The sequence below is a fragment of the Solanum lycopersicum genome, chromosome 12 (assembly GCF_036512215.1).
Source record: "Solanum lycopersicum chromosome 12, SLM_r2.1".
Taxonomy (NCBI): domain Eukaryota; kingdom Viridiplantae; phylum Streptophyta; class Magnoliopsida; order Solanales; family Solanaceae; genus Solanum; species Solanum lycopersicum.
The window spans coordinates 34172538-34195076 of record NC_090811.1 but is presented as its reverse complement, the minus strand read 5'-3'; the positions used below and the strand labels follow the sequence as shown (position 1 = coordinate 34195076).

General features: G+C 34.0%; 2 protein-coding genes across 7 annotated transcripts; one reads left to right on the top strand and one right to left on the bottom strand.

Moving 5' to 3' along the window:
* Positions 1 to 2085: 2085 nt before the first annotated feature.
* Positions 2086 to 3569, top strand: LOC112940491 (uncharacterized). The gene is made up of 3 exons (XM_069292040.1): positions 2086 to 2173; positions 2321 to 3265; positions 3341 to 3569. The coding sequence occupies exons 2-3, from the start codon at positions 2736 to 2738 to the stop codon at positions 3567 to 3569; spliced, it is 759 nt and encodes a 252-aa protein (XP_069148141.1). The 5' UTR covers positions 2086 to 2173; positions 2321 to 2735.
* An 881-nt stretch (positions 3570 to 4450) lies between these two features.
* LOC104645151 (uncharacterized) lies at positions 4451 to 10485 on the bottom strand. 6 transcript variants are annotated; one of them, XM_069292570.1, is made up of 9 exons: positions 10281 to 10485; positions 9690 to 9744; positions 8998 to 9097; positions 8503 to 8768; positions 7890 to 8363; positions 6798 to 7395; positions 5856 to 6406; positions 5173 to 5783; positions 4451 to 5054 (listed from the first exon to the last, which is right to left on the bottom strand). In XM_069292570.1, the coding sequence occupies exons 7-9, from the start codon at positions 6364 to 6366 to the stop codon at positions 4953 to 4955; spliced, it is 1224 nt and encodes a 407-aa protein (XP_069148671.1). In that variant the 5' UTR covers positions 6367 to 6406; positions 6798 to 7395; positions 7890 to 8363; positions 8503 to 8768; positions 8998 to 9097; positions 9690 to 9744; positions 10281 to 10485; the 3' UTR covers positions 4451 to 4952. The 6 variants fall into 6 exon arrangements, 5 of the variants coding, with proteins under 5 accessions (XP_069148671.1, XP_069148672.1, XP_069148669.1 ...); XM_069292571.1 differs by lacking the exon at positions 9690 to 9744 and having other exon boundaries at positions 7890 to 8038; positions 8121 to 8363; XM_069292568.1 differs by lacking the exon at positions 9690 to 9744.
* Positions 10486 to 22539: the final 12054 nt, after the last annotated feature.

The following is a 22539-nucleotide window of genomic DNA, read 5'->3' as shown; positions in this document are numbered from 1 at the left end:
TGGCCGATGATATCTACTCAGTACCCGTGTTTTGTACTGACCCCTACTTTTATGTTTTTTTTTCTTGTTTATTTGTGGAGTGCAGCAAACGTGCCATCGTCTTCAACTCAACAGTAACTCAAGCCAGTCTTACTACATCGGAAATTCAGGGTGAGCTAATGCTTCTAGCTTGGACTGGATCTTCTTCTTCAAGTCTTGATGCCTTGAACTTCCGGCATGGACTAGCTTCTTATGTATTTTTAGCTTCTTAGAATAATCTTAGTTTAGTAATTTGATTATAGATGTTCTTGTGATGATGACTTCCAGATTTTGGGAATAATAATAGTTATTGATTTTATTAATGAGTTTAAGTCTTCCGCATTACTTTATGTTGATATTACCTTGAAATGTTAAGGTCTATATTGGTTGGTTCGCTCACATAGGAGGGTAAGTGTGGGTGCCAGTCGCGGCCCGGATTTGGGTCGTGACACAAACATTGTCCCAACAGCAGAGGAAATTGAAGCTTTTGATATTGCTCAAGTTGAACATGCTCATTCTACATCAATACCATTAGTACAACCAAACGAGGAACATGATTTAGATGATTTCTCCACAAAACTGCCCGAACAGTTATTGAGGACATATTCTAGAATGTCTGATACATCTCCTCCACCACCGCCAAAAAGAAGAAAAAAATCGATTATTCAAAAAAAGAAGGTGTCAGAACAGAAACAGCCTGATCAATCAAATGTGTCTTCGACACCGGATGATGATTTACATGTTTCCATGTCAAGTCTGCCTCAACATTCGAATGCTGATGATGTACATGGTTCTGTTCCACAAGTGTCACCGAAATCGGCTACTGATGTACATGGTTGTGTTCCAGACGTTTCTCAGAACCCGGCTGCTGATGTTCATGAATATGCAGATTCACAGAATGTCAACAATATAATTCCTCATATTGAAGAGTTGAAAGGATATTTGAGAAATTACGTAAGTAAATTATTTTGTAATTTTTAAACAAACTTTTATTTATCCTAAATGTATCTACAATTTTTAGGTTGACAAGAAATTTGAGGAACTGATTATTTTGATAAAAGAAAATCACTCCCAGCTGATGCAATCTATTAGCAAAGAGAACATTAATTTTCAGGCTGATACAAGCACATTTCAGTCTGACAAACAAATATCTCAGCAAATACCAGTTGCTCTCGATGATATGGGTGGTGTGGCTGAGGATGGTGGTGGTTTTTCTGGTAAAAATGGTGAGCATCATATCGTCGACGATGCAGGGGATGTCTATGTGGATGGTGTTGGTGTTTCTGTAAATGAGGGTGAACCAATAGTCAGTGATAATTCAAAGGTAATGTTTATGATACATTGGGTATGTTGTGTATCATGCACATATAGTTAATGCTTTGTATCATGATCATTTTTTTCTCATTTTATATTTTGTCATGTATCATACATATTTAATCAATACTATGTATCATGTGATTGTTATCAATGTTACGTATCAGCAAAAATTATATTAACAGTATTTATTTCAAAACTGCATATGCAAGATGGCGACGCACATCAGTCGCACCAAGATTTAAATGAACATATCATGGACCAAGCCGTTGACGACAATGTTCATCACAACATCCCTCATGTGTTGCCCGAAAAAACAATAACGGATTCATCGGTACATTTTTCAATTTTGATTTATGACACACAATTTCATTACACACAAATTTATTCTAAAAATCATTACATCATATTATACAGGATTCTTCAACTTCAACAACAATATCGCCATCCACTCAAGCAGCAATAGATGCGCTTATCAAAGATTTGGGTAAAGATGCTACCAATGCTAGACCATTATATTCTTAAGATCAAAAGAATATAACTAGCAGCCAGTACTTGTTGACCGACAGTCAATTACCCACTAAAGTTCCAATAACGGAGATTGCTGTTAAAACTGATGCAGTCACTCCTGCGCATAGAAATAGAATGCCTTCGAGAAGGATTCAATCTCCATATTGTACTTCTTTTGGGTCAAGCGAGAAGGGAAAAGAGAATTGAAGGATATGACTCGACTCCATTTCCCGTTTGAAGGATGTGGCATTGCAGATAAAGTTTTGCCGAAACTGATTGAGGATTACATGAATTGGTTGTTGAGGGGGCTTCTAAAAAATCATAACAATAAGTAAGTTTTATACATTTTTTTTCTCAGTGTTAGGCGTAATCATTTTATATACAACTAATTCATGATACATTGTTATATAAAAACTGTAAATAAGTGAGTGTTATGTATCATGTACATACATTGAAAACTTATGTATCATATATGCAGGAACCCATCGGACGATAAATACAGATCAAGATCTTCTTCTTTTGGATTTACGATGATGGACTTTGTTGTTGCTTTTCCAATGAACAAGAATTGGTTTTATGCCATGTCACAGCCAAACAAGTGTTGATCTGATGAGGTAAAATATTAAACTATTTATGAAATATGTATTAGTCATAACTATATTATAACATCATGATACATTCTGTATAAGTATTATACTATTTAATTAGCTATGATACATTATGTATAAGTATCATACTATTAAATTTGCAAAAGTATCATACTATATTCACATAATTATATTTCTTTTTTTATATTGTTTAGATGTAAATAATTTCTTACTCTGTTTTCATTTTGTTTATAGCACATCGATGTGATTTTTTACTACCTTCGCAAAAAATCAAAACTTTGCAGCATGGATCAATACAGATACACAACAACCCACTGTATGTTCATGTCACATGTAAAAAACTGTTATGAAAGATATTACATGGACGATGATGATGATAGTCTTACTACACAAGAACATATTGATCGCGCTTCAGTTGTATCTGTACATGAGAGGTCAATAATTAACATCATCAAAGGGTTTGGAATACCAGCTGCTTTACCATGGCATCTTGTAGATGAGGTCTACATCCCAATTAACTGTGATCAACAATTCCATTGGGTGTTGGCTGTTGTTGAGTTGAAAAACAGGTTGATAAGGGTTTTTGACTCATCAATTAGCACAAGGAAACAAACAATTCCTCATGAGATCAAGATGTTGTCTAAAATGCTTCCTTCATACCTACTTGACAGTGGATTTTTTGAAGAAAATGAACGCACAAAATTTGCTGGTTGTCAAGCATATAAAGACAACAATAATGGCTCACTTCTGGAGCCTCAAGTTCCTTTCATGATAGAATTTGCACAAGACATCCCTACACAGGAAAGCGATAGCCTGTAAGTATCAAGAATTTTTCATTTGCCCTTTTTAATGTATCATTAAGTTTTTAATTTATTCTGTATTTTTTGTAGAGACTGTGGGTTATATGTTACTGCATTTGCCGAGTATATCAGTGACCAAATCAATATATCTTATGCTGATTTTAATCCTGATTACCTGCGTCAAAGATATGGAGCATTGTTGTGGAGTTATGGAAGTGAGAAGGCTAAGTGCGGATATGTTAGAGATAATGATGATCCACCAAAATTCAGGGGCGTAGTCACACCACCACCAGAAGAAGATTTAGTTCACATAGCGTAGCATTTCATGATAAAACAATGTTTTAATGTTATATTTATTATTTTTATATGTTATTGAAAAACTATTTTTATCCTTTTTAATGTTATTTTTTTGGTTTTGTCAATTTCCATGAATATTTTTTTTCACATTACGTACCTAATTTGTTTATATTGAAGATATAAATATCAAATGATATACGTAAAGATTTTTAAATTTTTAATTAAACATAGACATAATAAATATACTGTCAAAACCATGTTTAAATCATTTAATATAGTATAATCAAAGTATTTATATTTAAACATAGACATAAAGATTTTTAAATTTTTTATTTGATCGAGATGATACACTACCAAAACCAAATGATACATATGTACCAAAAACACACTAAAAATAACTGATACATTGGCTAAACCGTATGTATAATGTACAATATGTTACACTGTAATCCTTAAATTTTACAAGATATTTAGGTAAATTGAATAGCATATTCATATGAATTGGTATTATTTTTTTAAAGGAAAGTTATTTACTGTATATTTCAATAAAAGCATAACAAAAAAAGCATTACACAAGTTAAATTATATAAATTCACATGATACATGATTTGTAGTCATTCTAAAGTACTCAATAACCTCAACAATATATTTGTATTTTTTATCTAATGGAGATGTATCATTGTGCAAACCAATGATACACACTAAAAGTACATGATACATTATATAAACAATGTGTACAAAAAATACACAATAAAAGTACATGATACACTAGATAAACCATATGTATCATGTACATTATGTTACCTATTAATTCTTAAATTATATATCTTACTGTAGCATAAGATTTATATATTCAAAACAAATATTGACACAAGTATATTTATCAACACCAATAATAATAAATTATTTATAATCATAAGTATGACTTCAAATGTAATTACCACATGTTTGTACGTTTATTTATCTAAACACAAAGGGTTCAATTTTCAGTTGTAATTAAAACAGAAATTCATTAAAATGTTTACGTTATAAATTATTATTTATATCATAGAAACATTACGACTAATTCACTTCTCTTTTGGGTAGAAAGTACAAGTTCTTCTGTTGTGCCCTTCTTGTCCACATTGTCCACAACAGTTTGTGTTCACCGAAATCTTTTCATCTGCATTCTTTCTTCTTCTTTTTCTTGGTCGTCCAGATTATCTTCTGTATCTAGGTGGATACACAGTTTCAGCTACCACGTGTTTAGGATCTGACCAATCTTTCTTATCTGGCATTGGCACCATTGGAATTTCATATGTTTTTGCCAACGCATCAGGCTTGTAATAATCAGAGCAATACGGATTCATATCGGTGACATTCTTTTTTTTCAATACAGCGATTGCATGTGAACAAGGTATCTAATCTAGTTGAAATCTACCACAACAACATACTTTCCGCTCAAGACAAAAATATATCTTCTTCCATTTTCATAAACTGAGAAAATAAACTCAGATGATGGAACAACCTGTGTACATTAAAAATTATAAATATATAACTTTTAAAAACCAAATAATGTTAAAAAAAGCATAATGATACACAGAATTAGATACATATAATATAAAGTATTATATAATGATACATACCTCCATTTTTGAACTTTTAGCCGCGTTTATAATCAACAATTCCTCAAATTTTCTACCTAATGTGTCCTTTGTGTATGAGGCTACTTCTCTGTTTTTGCAATTCCAAGATCCAAAAAGAATTCTAACCTCTTCCAAGAATTCTAATATAGTTAATTGGCGTGCTTCAACAAGACAACCATTGATACATTCTGCAATGTTTGAAGTCATCATTCTACCTCTGTTTACTGTTGCATGAACTCTTGACCACTTTTCGTAACCTGCATATTCAAGGTACTCCTTAACCCTGTGATCAATTCTATCAACCTTAGCCAACAACTTATCAAAATCTTCCTTTCTATATGCCTTGGCCATAGAGTAGAATAGATCACTTATGGTCTTTCTGCTCCTTATGAAGTTTCCACATACATTCTTCCAAAGATGCCAGATGCATGCATAATGAGGTACATCGGGGAACACAATCCTTACACTCTTCATGATACTCTCATTTCTATCTGAAACAACACACATATCTTTTCTATTGCCAAATGCATGTTTGAACTGTTTGAAAAACCATGTCCACGAACAATCATTTTCGGTGTCAACAACACCATATGCCAATGGAAATATGCAACCTGATTACACACACATTATATTATTTTATACTTAATATATAAAAAGACATCATTACTATAAAAAAAAAATACCTGCGCCATCAAGTGTGCTTGCTGATACAAATGTCCCTTTGTAAGCTCCACTCAGATGTGCACCATCCACAACAACTACTGGTCTGCAGTATTTAAATCCCCTAATGAATGGTCTTAAGGCAATGAACAGATACATAAATTCATCCTCTTCAGTCTTATGCATTCTTATATAAGAATCTGGATACACAGTTTTTAACATGTGTATGTATCGCGGCATCCGTCTATATCCAGCAGATGGTTTTCCTCTAATCATGGAGAGTGCACGTTCTTTAGCACGCCATGCTTGCTGGTAAGATATTTCAACACCATAATATTCTCTAATATCATCAATTATATCCCTTGGTGTATAAATTCGTTTATAATTGACCAATTTTGGAGCTGTCACTCCACTTACAAATCCCACTGTTGTTTGGACTTTGGTTAATACCCTCTCCCTCATCGGACACGTATGTTCACTATTGAAATTTCTAACAATGAATATATCAGATTTTTTCCTGCACGACGCCTTCATAGTCCAACTACATTTGTTTGAAAAACATACCAACACATAGCTGCGTACATTTTTTAAGCATATTAATAAACATATCAAATACATCATATATAATATATTCAACAATAATGTTTAAAGTAATCAAACAATGAATCAAACAAAAAGTATCAACCAATTTTTAAGAAAAGTATCAAAATTTAATCAAAATTATCCACTATTTGTGATATGACTGTTTAAACTTATACAGTCCTTACTATGTCAGTAGTAGTACTTTCAAGTATCAAATATAGTTATTTCAATGTATCAAAAACAAATTCCTGAAATAATGATACATTAGATTATAAAATAACATATGAAACTTGCAGGTTTTCATATAGAACAGTAATGTTTCATGTACTAATTAAATTATAAAACAACACATGATACATTAAAATATCAAAACACTGTCATACCTTTGTTGATCAGACCTCTTTACTTTGCAGTTGAAGTTGTTCTTTATCTTATATTTCGTTATCACATCTACAAGTGTTGTTTTATCCTTGTATATCTGACCTGTCTTCACATCAACAATATCTGAATTGATTATAACATTTGCAACTCCAACTTCTGCATTATCATGTGTCTCAAATAAGCTATTTTCAACTATTGCCAAAGCCTGTGTATCATTTGTTGTGCCTTCTACACACGTTATTTCTCCACTTCTTCCATCAAAGTTATGTATAGTACCACTATTCTTCTCAATTGTGTCAATACATAATGGATATATTGAAAATCCAGACTCGTTTTTTTTTCAGTTCAAAATATAGTTTAACACTCATATCGTTCTTAAGTTTCATCGGACAGGAGTTACCTTCTACAATGTATCGAATTTCAATTTCTTTCCTTGATACATCAATATCCAACTCGGCTGCAATTGCAGCTTTGAGATTAGAAAACGAAATTGAATCTCCAACAATGATTCCATCAATTTTGTAACTTTCATACTGCACTTCGTTCACCCAAATTCCGGAATGTCTCATCAAAATCGAAGTATTCATCTTCAAAAACCCACTGCAACAACAACAAAATTTTGGTAGCTCCAATTTTAGCAGAATGTTTTAAAAAATTGTTTTCAAAATAACTGATACTATCTTTGATTTTCAAATTTTGAAATTAATATCCAATTAAGTGCTGATTTAATGCTGATTAATGATCTGTTACCACAAATTAAGCTGTTTTAGTAACAGCATTAAATTTACCGTTTTTATCCCCTATTTTTTCTTAACAGTTTTAAGTTACCATGTATCACTACATTCTAAAGTATCACGGCTCAGCAATTTTAAGGGATTTTTTGTAATTATTAAACTTATCGGGACAGAATGTAATTATTGAATTACACTATGGGATTCCATAAATTTTTACAAAGAAAAATGAGTTCTAAAGAAAGAAAAAGATAGAAAAAAAGATTGAAAGAAATAAAGAAAGCCAAAAGTTCACAAAGATGCTATCTCCTACAAGTTGAGATTATCCAAAAGTTCTAATTGAAACAAATTTTTTAGGGAGACCTCAAAAGTTGCAGCAAATAGTGTCAGAAGCTTGATTTTCAACTTCAAATGATCCATCATCGCTTGAAGTTCAAAGTCAACTTGCAAATCTTCAGGATTGTTATGAAGAGCCAAAAACTCCCCTTGTACAAATTTGTCAGCCCCCAAACCTAGGTGAGGTGGACAAGTACCTTATGAACATATGCTTTACAAGTAATCTATGATAGGAAAGTAAACTACTATGCAAATTACCGATGAAGCTTCATATATAACACCTTTTGACTAGCTGAACTGCTATATGTGACAAGTGAAACTATGAATACAGATGATAACTTTACAATGTCTACAAAGCCTCTACTGGAATCCATGATGGTACCACTATGAAAATACGCATAGTAATGAATCGGCAAAGCCCCGAATCAACCTGGAGATCACCAACATCCGCTGAGTATAATGTGCTTCTATTAAAAAAATCTACTAGTTCAGTACTTGTACCTGCAGCATGAAATGCAGTGTCCCCAATAAGGGACATCAGTACGAAAGAATGTACTGAATATGCAAGGCATAATACAACCATATGTAACATGAGAGCTCAAGTGAAACCAAATACCAATAGATAAGGATTAGAGACAACCTTTGCTTTGTACTTGTGGAATCGTGCATGTTACATTCTTTTCTTTACTTTTCTATTCTTTATAACCTTAATACATATGATACAGATGACCCCTGGGATGCTGTCCTCATAATTCTACAAATTGGGATCGGCCCATGCTAGGCTTTCGCCCTTGAGCTGCCACCCTTCCATACCAATCGGGATCGGCACATGATAGGATTTCGCCCCTAAGTTGTCACCCTTCCATACCAATCGGGATCGTCCCATGCTAGGATTTTGCCCCTGAGCTGCCACACATAATCATACTGATTACTTTACTTAGATTCTTTCATCTTTGAGATTGTTGTTTATCAGTTCATAACTCTTTTGGGATTGTTCTTTAATAAATAATAACTCTTTTAAAATTTTTCTTTTAGATGTTCAAAACTTTTTTGTGATTATTTTTTGGTGGTCATAATCCTTATTTAAATTTGGAATTGCGAACCAGTAGTAGAAGACATATGAATATGGACTTACGTTAATAACAATGACATGGGAAGCAAATGTGACTTGAACGTAGTACTTAGGAGCTTATATGACTCGGAAAGCATTTTAACATCACAAATTGAAGCACATCCTGTGAAGAAAATTGAACATTCAGCCAAGAGATTTGAACTCTATATGTTACAAGTACAAAATGTTCATGCATGTGGAACCAAGGGGGAAATAGGGTAAATTCAACTTAAGGACATATACATATTCCAAGTAAGTACATATAAATGTATAATTGAGCAAGTAGCGATCATGTGAGGTAACATTATTGTCTAACACAATGGGAGTGATAACAAGAAAGGGAACATATGAACGTGTGACAAGATGACATATCTATAAATAATTAAAGCAAGTTGGCAAGATATGGGCAGATCGTATATCCATCCTATAAACATATGTACCATGTGTAATCTAGGATCACTATGACTTATATAATGGAAATAAGTGCTAGGGGTACTTTTACAATAAAACGAGTTTAAACAAGCATGCTAACACTTGGTAGAGTAAACACACACATTTAGTAACAAACTCATATTAGAGTACGCACTTCAATGCTCTTGGGAGTAGGAACTGCAACTATGGATCAAACACTGCCAAGGGCACGTAGAATGCTTACTTTTTGTAACGCATGTTTTGGATTCATGCAAAGAAATAGGAAATCAAATAGCCTTACATACATTGCTATACAATTCAAAATGTATGACTTAAGCTCCATCTCTTCACATCACTAATCTACAATAAAATAAGTTGTAAGACTAGTATTAGTAGGTAATAAATCAATTTGAGCCTCTTGATCACACCTAATAGTAACGAAGCAAGATGCAATTTATCTAGCCAGTGTTTCTTTCCTTCACTATCTCTTTAATCCCGTCTATGTACTGTAAAACCTTCGTATCAGGTCCTCCCCAAAACTCCATCCAATATTTAAGACCTTTAACGTCTCCTATAACTTCCCCGCACATCCAGTCATATCCCTTATCATAACATACATAAAATAATATTTGGACATAATAAGGTAATAGAAGCAATATGAATCATGGTTTATGATCACCAACACTTGAAGAGCTAACGTTACCTTTAAAGTGCTCAAACAAGCTCCTAGCTTAACATAAAGAGGACTCCCCACCATAACTGTCCCAACATGCACTAATCACCAGAACATCCTCCCCAAAATTCACCATGTAAAAGTAGCAATTTCCAAATCACTAACACATAACAAGTGTCCTAATTAAGTCAAGCACAAGAGGGAGAAAATTGCAGTAGCTTACCTTGCTGGACATAACTATCACTTGCTAATACTTGAATTCTTCAAGGTAAAGGTTGTCCTCCTTAACTTGTCTTAAATTATACCTTAGAATAGATTGAAATGCCTTTTATTCAAGAACCCTAATGATATTTAATTGTTGTTGTATGAATCTAAGAGAGAGAAGAGAGAAAAATCTAGAAATCATATTTTTTTGTCAAAGTAATAATGGCTTGAAAAAGCTGATATCAATCTCTTTTAATGGGACCTGCTTTGGCCGACTTTCTCACTCATTTTGGGCCATAATATTTCAAGTTGGTGACCCACCTACTTGGACTTTTCATTTGGACTTTCTGGATTTAAGAACATTGGCCCTTTTGCCACCTTTCATGTACTTCATTTGCAGCCAACAAGTGTCTATAATTTGGGCCACACATTTAAGTAGGTGATGCACCTAGTTTTCCATTAAAATTATTTCTTGTGGGATTGGGAAGATTGTGACTTTGCTGTCCATTTTCCTCTTATTCTTCTATTCAACTTGGGCTAAATTAATGTAAATAGGTGTAGTGTACTTGGACCGATAACACAGTCAAAAGAGTCTTAGTAGGTGATGTACCTACTTTGTCTAGTCAATAAGTCAAAGTAGGTGATGCACCTACTTGTCACCTACTAGCTTAGTGAAGTCAAGCAAGCACCTCAATATTTTATTTCATTTCTAGACCTTAATAACTTTAACATAACTCAGAACTTATATACACTAAGTCACTTTATACTTTAAACTCAAATACCACCTTATGATCTAAAGTTTAAATATTTCCATCGACATCAACTTAATTGGATCGCATCAAAATATATGGACAGTTCACTTTAAACCTATTCTATTGCCACTAGTTGCCTATAAAACCAAATCCAGAACTATACCACAATGCAGTTAATAAGAATTATATAAATAAGACTAGTACACGTAGAATACGGGGTGTGACATCCTCCCCTTTTTATGATCATTCGTCCTCGAATGATAGGTGCACCTAGTAGTTTAGTTAATCTTTGAATTTCATATAGAGATTTGCGAGAATCCCCATTGTAAATAGGAAGGACTATCTACAATCCATAGACTAACCTAAAATATGTAAAGACAAATGTAGCATGATGTCTCGATAGATATGATTCATGAAATAGTATTATGAAAATTAAACCCCTTCTTTACCATGTAATTCACTAAAGATATACAAGTAAGACTCATATAAATAAGGAATGTAATATACCTAAATACACGACACGCAAATGACACAGCAAATGAACAAATTCTAGTAGGATTCATGATCATATAAGGGGACCACATGATCTTAGATCCTTATGTTGTTGTTTAGAATGAGGAGGGTTACCTAGTATCTCTCTACCATGTTCTATTCCAAAGTATCTTATGTTATATTCTATTCCTTCACTAATACTTATGGTTACACATTCTGAGCATAGCTTCCGGGCCTTAACAGTTAAGAATAACTATATTATCTCCCAATTTTTTTTGTATATGAACAGACACATAAAATCATAGACTATCGGGGCAAAACTTTCCTTTCTCTTTTATTTCATGACGCTTTTCAGCGGTGAGTCTTTAAGAACTCATAGTTGTTAATATAAATCTAAGTTTTGTGTCGTTCCTGCCAATAGGGTATTATGATAAGTTTTTTATCTATGGTTTATTAAGTTTACATATATACCCAACCTTTTCTTGTCAAAATCTTCACTACATAATGATACAAGAATATATATTCCCAAATTGTTCAAAACTCAAATCAATAAGCATATAGAGGGTCATAATATAAAGATGAATAAGTCATGTTGGGCATGGAACATAGGCAGACTAGCCAAAAAGGGAGAGCGCAAGGTATACAGACATTAAGCTATAGAAATACATGTGTACGCATGCATATGAGTTATAGGGTAGCGTGTGAGAGAATGAACTATAGAATGTAGGAATGGACTAGATGAGCACATGATGCACGAGTACATAAGCTGAGATATGTAGTACATATGACATGTAGTCATATAAGAAAATGAACTACGAAAGACAAATCACATTGAGCAAGTGCATTGTATTGCATGGATAGGTGGACTAACATGTCAATGAGCACATATATGAAATATGATCAAGTGAGCACATAAAACATGGCCAGAAAAGCTATAAGGCCTGAAATGTTTAAGCAAGTAGGCTACTTGGTATGCAAAATATATAGAAATGGTCATATAATTAATTAACATGCATTACCCGTACAATATGGACAAATGGCATATGGGAAGTAACCAATGCAATAAATTACATGCAAGGAAAAGTTCCTATGAAAACATCAATAAACAAGGGTGCTTTGAAGCGGATAACTCTTGCATGTACGCATTCCATGACGTTAGTTAACCTGTGAGAAGGCAATCCACAAAAGGAAAATGACATACAAATAGATAAGTTATAGAACATCCAGCATGTATAATTATATAACAAATCATCTTTGGAAACTAACTAAATATATATTATAGAATCACTCTACAGTACTAAGGTAAACACACTGTCTTAAGCGTTTAAGTTACAGGTGGGATAGTTCTGGTCATATTCCTACCTCGCCTCAAAACATATACAATAGATATACCATCTACTCTCTCCAATCTCCTAAGAATTCTTATTAGTGTTCTGCTATTGGGACCGAGCTTCCGTCTAGGTCAATATAAATAGTACACTCAAGATGGAAAAAGAAAATCCTCAAAAAGAATAATTCATCTTTCAGAGTAGGAGGCCGAGGTCAATATTTCCTTCATGACTAGCTTGTGTTATATCACACTCAATGCCTGATGCCCTTTGAAGGTTGAAAAAGAAAATAAATAGTGAATCTTGAACGCACCATGAAATATGAACTCTACTAACATGTAAATGTCAGGTACCTATAAAGTTATATCATGATTCATAACGTGTTAGAGTTAGCCAATTTGGGCTTAACTAGATAGGTCTTGCCATACTAAAAAATTTCTTCCCTTTTTTCATAATAAGTAAGGGTGCTCCGACTCTTTTCCCATGCAAGATTGCAAATAAGAACAACTAGCAATATGCACATGATCAATTTTTTTATTTCCCTTAACTAGACAAGGATTGATAAGTTACCGTAGGCATATATAAAATGAAACCAGTAATATCTCCATTCAATTTGATGAAAGTCTATACATATGTATAATGTTTTACTTCTATTTGTACTAAAGATGTGGATGAACTAGGTCCATCTTATATATAGGTAACATTAAATTCACCTCTTTTTTTCTTGTTGTTATCAAGAATAAATATCAAAACTTGAATCGATACTAAATTGACTTCTCTATGTGTCAAAGGTTCACAAAATTGTTCGCAGTGCGCCATTATAACTTGTTCGCGTTGAAGAGTTGATAACATTTTCTTACTGCATACACTTTAACAATCACTCTCTCATAACCTTCTATGTCACTCCTATAGCATCCTCATATCACCCCTACTCCTATGTTTAGGCAATTTGACATATTCCATATCTTTCTAATGAGAAGTTGTTTGTACATATTGGGCCTGTGTAATTTAAGCTTCATTCTCACAAGCTTCCTATCTAACAAGTAACTTTTTATCAAAACTGGCAGCTTCATGTACTAGATTCCATTATGTTCAACCAACTAATTATAACATAGTTCTAACCAATTAACTTTCTTTTCGTTATCCTTACCTTTTACGCAAATACTAATTCTTTATAGCCAACACATAGATCATAAACGAAACCACCACACATACATCATTTGCAGCAATTATCACTCTTATCCCTAAGTTTTATAATCATGAAAAGAATACAAATATTATTAGTACTTGTTTAGAGTTGTTGGCCCATACCATATAAATGCCAAACATTAACATACTCGGGAGGACATACGGTGAGAATAGACTTTGTCAGCCAATTAAGGGTATCTGTAGTAAAACTATTGCACAGATATATCCACCTATAAAATTGTGCCACTGGATTCTTTCAACTAAAAGAAAATAAGACACAAGTCGCAATAAACACAAAATGTTCAAGAGTAAAATGTTGATTGTTCATATGTGTGAAAGTGATTAGGCATTTTGTACACGTTCTCTTTTAAAGAATCTTTTCTCAAGGTTTCTTTACTATTTCACTAGATAAGGTGACATTGTGTCTACTAATTGTTTATTTTCATGTACATGAACAGGTGAAAGCATTGAGGCGATCACACTTTCAAGACAATAACCAAGCCATCCAACTCGTTACAATTGGACAATCACCCAACCATCTAGTTTGTTACAATTAGATAATCATTGAAACATTCACATCGTTATTGTTGGACAATTATCGAGCCATCTACCTCATTATAGTTGGACAATTATCGAGCCATTCACCTTACTATAGTTGAACAATCATGAGCCATCCACCTCGTTACTGTGGAAAATCATTGAGTAATTTATAATTGCATTTTTCATTTACCAAGAGGGACATTGCATTTTCATTCACCAAAAAGGCAATTACATTTAAGTCATATCTATTTATAGGTCAAGGGTGTGCACCCTATCTATTCAACGTTCAAGTCGGTGGAAACTTGCGTTGAAAGATATTTGAATTTACTTTACATCTATTCAGATGTGGAAGGTGTGCACTCTATATCATCAACGTTCAAGTCAAAGGAAACTTGAGTTGATATATATTTGCAGTTAAGTCGCATCTATTCGGAGGTGAAGGATGTGCACCTTATCTATTCAACGTTCAAGTCAAAGGAAACTCCGTTGAAACATATTTTCATTTAAGTCGCATCTATTCGAAGGTGAAGGATGTCAGCCCTATCTATTCAATGTTTAAGTTGAAGGAAACTTGCATTAAAATATATTTACATTTTTAAGTCGCATCTATTTGTAGGTGAAGGATATGCACCTTTTCTATTCGCGTTCAAGTCGATGGAAACTTGCGTTAAAAGATATTTGAATTTAAGTAACATCTATTCGGAGGTGAAGGATGTGCAACCTATCTATTCCATGTTCATTTCGAAGGAGACTTGCATTGTAAAATTTTTTATTCGTCCTACCGATGGACATACACTTAAAGTCATACAGATAGATCATTTTTTTCATTTGTCCTACTGATGGACATACATTTAAAATCCTATCGATGGATATTAATTTTCATTCATCCTACCGATTGACATACATTTAAAATCCTACAGATGGATCATATGTTTCATTCGTCCTACTGATGGACATACACTCAAAATCCTAGCGATTAAACATTTTTCATTCGTTATACCGATTGAAATACATTAAAGATCCTACTTATGGATCATCTTATTTCATTCGTTCTACCAATGGACATACATTCAAAATTCTATAGATGGATCATCTTTATTCATTCGTCCTACTAATGGACATACATTCAAAATCTCTCGATAGATCATCTTTTTTCATTCGTCATACGGATTGACGTGCATTTAAAATCTTACTGATGGATCATCTCTTTTCATTCGTCCTACCGATGGATCATTTTTTTCGTTCGTCCTACCAGTGGACATATATTCAAAATTCTACTGATGCTTCATCATATTCATTCGTCCTACCGATGGGCATGTATTTTTATCCTACCAATAGATTATCTTCATTTGTCGTATCGTAAGAGATGCTACCTTTTTCACTGTAATTTGTCCCTACCAATGAGTTTCATCTTTGTATTTTTGAGAACATCCAAGAGGTTGCATTCTCAGTTGAGCCTTGAGCCATAGGTGCAGATTGCATCAACAAGGATGCAACACAATGTGAAATCTTCTAGAGACAAGTCCGGAATCGAATTACACCACATTCCAACCACACTTGTATATAAAAGTCATGTGTTTGGCAAAAATCGAGTTTGTCAATTTTCGTTGTCCATGATTTCTTTCATCAAATCATATCCAATGAAAGGGACAACTTTTGACACCCAATTTTGGCTAATATTTTCAAAATTCGTAACTTTAAGCTTTATTTATTTAATAGTCCAAATTAAAATTTTTATAATTTTAAATAAATTTATCGATAACTATCTTAATTTATCAAATTTATTATTTTTTAATCAGTTGATTATAAAATTGCATTTTTATACGTTATTAGTTACTTTCATTATATTTTTTAATATTTGTTTTTATATTTTAATGTTCAATTTGATACTTTACCCATTCTACAAATTTATGCAAATACGAATAGAATTCACGTACATAGATTGATCAATTATTTTGGCCCACAATCCTAAGACCATGAGTTGAGCCCGTTATGTAACAGACTCTCTATTTAACTAATGGCCTAACCCATCGTTGCCCCCTAAAGTTGACACTAATTCTCATTTAGACAGCCCAAGTACGCTTTGTTCATTTTAGACACCTCATGTGGTGACCCACTAAGTTATTTTGACACTTTTTGCAGATATGACACAGTGAGTGTGATACAATCCTTACTAGCGCGCGAACAGATTATGCTTAACCTATTTTTATTTAATCTTTTTCTTATTCTTCCCCATTTTAGCAACCATTTTTCAAAACGTAAGCTCCTTCCACGGAGAAATAGATCTAATAGTGCTAATCCACCAAGAGATTTCAAGTTTACACAACTTTTCTTATTTTGTTGCAATTCTTCCTCCTTGAAATGTTTTGAAAATAATCAAAATATATTTTCTTAAAAGAAAATCTAGAAAATTCTTTTAGGAACTCTTTGTTTAGATTTGAAGAATTTGATTTCATTTTGTAAGAGGAATAAGTTTTTGCAAAGAGATTGTGCTTTTGAAAATAATTCTTTCCAAATAGTTAAATTACTATGAAAGTATATTGGAGAAAAACAATATGGGGTAGGGGGTTGTCTAATGTGAAGTAGACAATCTGGTGGGGGAGAAGTTGAGGATCATGGGTGGTGGTGGTGGAGAAGACAACATAGGTCTTGTAAGTGGTTAATTCTTTTTAAAATTATTTGGATAAAAATTGACACATGTCATTAACTCATTGGCCTTTTTAAAAAAAACTCAAAATTCATTATTTAAAAATTATTTTCAATATTCATGCCACATGTCTTTGTTTAACTCGTCATTTTGACACGTCATCGATGAGTGTGTTACACACGCCTTACATATTTGGCTGATTTTACAAAAAGAATGTCAAAATGACACACAAAAACATGACATGAGATGTCTAAAATGGACAAAGCCTAGTTGAGATGTCTAAGTGAAAGTTAGTGCCAACTTTAGGGGACCAACGATAGGTTAACTCTTAAGTAATTATAAGATAAAAAATGAAGTTGTGGTGGAAAAATCACCTTTCAAATTCTTTTCTTCGGAAGGTATTATACATCAAACTTCTTGTGTTGGGACTCCACAACAAAATGGAGTAGTAGAAAGAAAGCATATACACTTGTTGGAAACACGTAGAGCCTTGTTCTACCAGTAACACCTACTAAAGAAGTTTTTGGGGGATTGTCTCTTATATGCTACTCACTTAATTAATAGATTTCCCTCTAAAGTTCTAGGTAATACGTCTCCTTATCAAGTGTTGTTTGGAAAAACACCAAATTATGCTCAGCTTAAACCTTTTGGTTTCTTATGTTCTGCTTCCACATTGACAAGAAATAGAGACAATTAATGCCGAGAGCCTTGCCAGGAGTATTCTTAGGGTACCCTTTCACTCAGAAAGGATACAAGATCCTTAATCTACAAACATGTCAAGTAATAGTATCTAGATATGTCAAGTTTTCTGAAACAAATTTTCCACTTTCTCTCTCTGCTCCTATGTCTAGATTGTTTCCAGCTATATTCATTTCTACCCAAATTTCATATATTTTCCCTTTACAACAGGACGTCATTAGCAATTCTGAAACACTAACAAATGATACAAAAAAAACTTACCTGACTCAATTTTTCCAAATAATAGTGAGCTTCCAAGGATGGAATAAGTCCAGTATAAGTTCAACGCAGATCTACCAGACAACACAATGCTCCTTCTTATATTTCTGCAATATTTGTAATGCAGTGCACTCAGTTATCTCCCCTATCCACCACTAATTCCATTTCATTCTTATTCTTTCAATTCTCATTCATCACAAAGCCAATGAGTTATTACTTCAATATGCAATATTTTTGTACCAAATTTGTACCAAGAGGCAGCACTACATCCAGGTTGGCAACTTGCAACAGACAAAGAACTTGTGGCCCTGAATTCTACTCGAACATGGGAAGTAATCCAATTTCCTTTTCTGAAGAAAGAACTTCCCAACAAATGGGTAAATAAAATTAAAGTTAGGACCAACGGGACATTAGAACGACTACTAGTAAGGTTGGTAATCAGAGGTGACATACAAAGAGAAGGTATTGATTATACCGAGACATTTCTCCGGTCATGAAAATGACAACTATGATATGTTTATAGTGTATTGCAACAAAGAAGGGATGTAATTTATATCAGCTTGACGTCAACAATGCCTTTCTTCATGGTGATATAGATGAGGAGGTTTTCACAAAATTTCTTGCAGGTGTTGTTTCCCCATCTCCATCTCATGTTTGTAGACTATGCAAGCATCTCGTCAGGTATGCATGACTTTCTTCTGCCTTGGGTTCTAGGGGATGCACTTAATCTTTGAATGACTATTCCTTGTTCTATATACATCTAGTGGAGCTTTAATCACTATGGTTGCAATTTATATAGATGATATCCTTCTAATAGGGAACCACAAAGAAGAAATTGCTGAAATTAAATCATTTCTTGATTTAGAATTTCGTATAAAAAATTGGGTATAATAATTATTTTTTGGGAATGGAAATCCTAAATGAACCTGGTGGTCTTGTTGTAACCCAGCGGATGTTTGCAATTGTTCTTCTAAATGAATATGACTATTTAACATCGATCTGTCTCAACTTCGCTCAATCCTACATTAAAATTTTCTTCTGATTGTGGGGAATCCTTGTAGAATCCAATTGTCTATCGACGACTGTTAGGAAAATTGAATTTCCTAAACTATACATGCCTTAATTTATCTTATATAGTGCAAAATATGAGTAAATATATGCGAAGTCCTAAGCAAGGTCATCCGCAAGAGGTATTCCATACCCTTCGCTATATCATAAATGATCTTGGACTAGGGATTTTCTTATCATCATCACCTTCCTTCCAACTTCGTGGATTTTGTGAAGCTGATTGGGCTTTTACTCAGACTCTAGGCGATCACTACGCGAGTTCTTTCTAACAATGGGCGACTGTCCCATTTCTTGGAAGTCAAGAAAACAACAGGTTGTATCACTATCATTAGTGGAGGCTGAATATCACTCTGTTCACCGTCTGGTTCCAGAAATTTCATGGGTGGTCTGTCTTCTTAATAATCTTTCTATTTCAATACTTCCAAAAATATGAATAAAGTAACCATGGAGTAGTTAAGTAAGCTAGACCAAGGGTTAGCTTGGGGACTAACAATGGGACATCGAGTTCTAGCCACACTTAAGGTGTAGGCTCAGGCTTTGACAATTTTCGTATCAGAGCACAAAGTTCAAGAGTCTATGAAGTTGTGTCTCTAAAGTCCTAGTTATTAATGAGAAGCTCGCCACATCTATAATTAAGATTCTGGAACATTGAGGAACTATCTCACTTCTTTCACACTCATTTTGTGCGTTAGAGTTAGATATCTAAAATAATTACCTCTAATTCGCGCTTGTGCGCATTTTCAGATTACAATACCTCCACGAAGATCAGTTAGAGGTCGTGTAACTAGAAGGAATGTTGAAGAGCCAGACTTACCTTATGCACCTGAAGTTCAACCTCAAGGAGAGGTTAACGATATTGATTTCTGTGAGCCTATCCGAATGTTGAGCCAAGTTGTGACTCATCAAGATGGACAACATAGAGGAGCTTGACAATAAGAGGCTGATACTTTGAGGATTCGTGAGTTCTTAAGGATAAATCTTTTAAGCTTCACTGGTTTTAACACTATAGAGGACCCATAGAATTTCATTGATAAGTTGAAAGGTGTTCGAGGGGATGCATGTTGTTGATATTATGAGAGTTGAACTAGCTGCATATCAGATAAAGAATGTTTTTAGGACTTTGTTTGATAAATGGAAATGGGTTAGAGAGCTGAGGGTGCATCACCTAGGAGTTGGGCATATTTCGAAATGGCTTTCTTTTGGTGATTCATTCCCTAGGAATTGAATGAGGTTAAGGTACGAGAATTTCATAAACTTAAGCAGGATTCTCTAAGTGTTCATGAATATGGGTTGAAGTTCACCCAGTTATCCCGTTATGCTCCACTGATGATTAAGGAAATGAGGAGTAGAATGAGTTTGTTTGTTGCTGATTTGGGCCGTCAAGCAAAGAGGGAAGAGCAACAATGTTGATTGGTGAATTGACTATATCAAGGTTAATGGTTTATGTGCAACAGGTTGAAGAAGAGAAGCTGAGAGACAGGGAAGAGTTATGAAGTAAGAACAAAAAGACAGGGAATGAGTCAGGGCAGCAGAAGGGAACTGTATATCGTTCGTTCTTTCAGAAGAAAAAGGGACCAACACCATCATCTGCTAGTGCACCTGCACCCAGAAACAAAGGTGAGTACAACGGACAGAATTCACAAAACTTTAGAGCTAGACCAACACAGTCTCAAGAAAGTGTGGCACAAGAATGTAGTTAGGCTCCTGCATGTCCTATGTGTGGTAGAACCACCGAGATAAATGCCGCGATGAACAATTATGTTGTTTCAAATGTGGGAAAGAGGGTCACTTCATGAAAGAGTGTCCTAAAAATAAGCAAGGTAGTGGAAATTAGGGAAATAGAGCCCACTTTTCATCGGTTTCTCCACAAGAGAGGGATGCACCTAGAGGAGCTACTTCCGATATTGGGGAAGAGCATACTGCCTCTATGCTATCACGCGTCTTCAAGAGCAAGAGAACTATCCAGATGTTGTCATTGGTATGATCAAAGTCTTTGCTTTTTGATGTTTATGCTTTGCTAGACCCTGAAGCAAGTTTAAATTTTGTAACCCCTTATGTTGCAAATAAGTTTGATGTGATTCCTCAAAGACTTTGTGAGACCTTTTTGTTTCTACACTAGTTGGGGAGTCTATTCTAGCTGACAAAGTTTATCATGAGTGTGTCATTTCCATCAATCACAAAGACACTATTATTTAATTGAGTTTTGACATGGTAAAATTTTGATGTCATTCTAGGTATGAGTTGATTCATGCTTGTTATAAATCCATAGGCTGTAGAACTTGAGATGTCATGTTTCAGATTCCTAATTAGCCAGTCATAGAGTGGAGTAGTAGTTCACCATTGCCTAAGGGTCGTTTTATTTCGTACCTTAAGGCAAGAATGTGAGTTTTGAAGGTTTGTATCTATAACTTAGTTTGATTTAATGACTCAAGTGTTGAGGTACGTCCAGTTTATTTAGTTCCAGTAGTCAAAGAGTTCCCAAAAGTGTTTCCAAATGGTCTACGCAGAGTCCCTCTTGAGAGAGAAAGGGACTTCGATATAAAATTTCCTCTAGATTCTCGTCCTATCGCCATTCTGTCGTACAAAAAAGAACCGATAGATTTAAAAGAGTTGAAAGAGTAGTTAAAAGATCTGTTGGACAAAGGTTTTATTTGACCAAGTGTCTGACCTTGGGGTGCTCCAATTTTTTTTGTGAGAAATAAAGATTGTTCCCTTAGGATATGTATAGATTAGCGTCAGTTAAACAAGGTTATTATCATAAAAAGTATTCTTTTCTGAGAATTGCTCATCTTTTCGATCAACTTCAGGGTGCTTCCTATTTCTCAAAAATTGACCTTAGATCAGGGTATCATCAGTTAAGAGTAAGGAAATGTGATATTGTAAAGACCTATTTCAGAACCATATATGGTCATTATGAGTTTTTGATCATGTCCTTTGGCTTTCCTAATGCACCAAAAAGTTCATGGATATCATGAATAGAGTCTTCAAACCTTATTTAGATATGTTTATATCGTCTTCCTTGACATACTAATCTATTCAAGGAATGAAGAAGATCATGCTAGTCATCTCAGAATAAATCTTCAGACTTTAAGTGATAGAGAGTTGTATGCCCATTTCTCTAAGTGTGAGGTTTTTCTTGAGTCAGTGTTTTCTTTGGCCACATAGTTTACGTGATGGTATTAGAGTTGATACTTAGAAAATTGAGGCAGTGAAAAATTGACCTAAACCCATCTCTCCAACTAATATTAGGAGTTTTTTTGGTGTTTAGCTGGCTAGTATAGAAGGTTTGTATATGGGTTTTTATTT

Bases quoted from the DNA above. Each gene is read 5' to 3' on its own strand.
- LOC104645151 (XM_069292570.1), bottom strand. From the start codon at position 6,366: ATGAAGGCGTCGTGCAGGAAAAAATCTGATATATTCATTGTTAGAAAT. The intron at 5,784-5,855 runs GTATTTTTTTTT...GTGTGTAATCAG, and splicing joins AAGCACACTTGATGGCGCAG to GTTGCATATTTCCATTGGCA. The intron at 5,055-5,172 runs GTATGTATCATT...TAATGTACACAG, and splicing joins CTAAAAGTTCAAAAATGGAG to GTTGTTCCATCATCTGAGTT.
- LOC112940491 (XM_069292040.1), top strand. From the start codon at position 2,736: ATGGATCAATACAGATACACAACAACCCACTGTATGTTCATGTCACAT. The intron at 3,266-3,340 runs GTAAGTATCAAG...TATTTTTTGTAG, and splicing joins ACACAGGAAAGCGATAGCCT to AGACTGTGGGTTATATGTTA.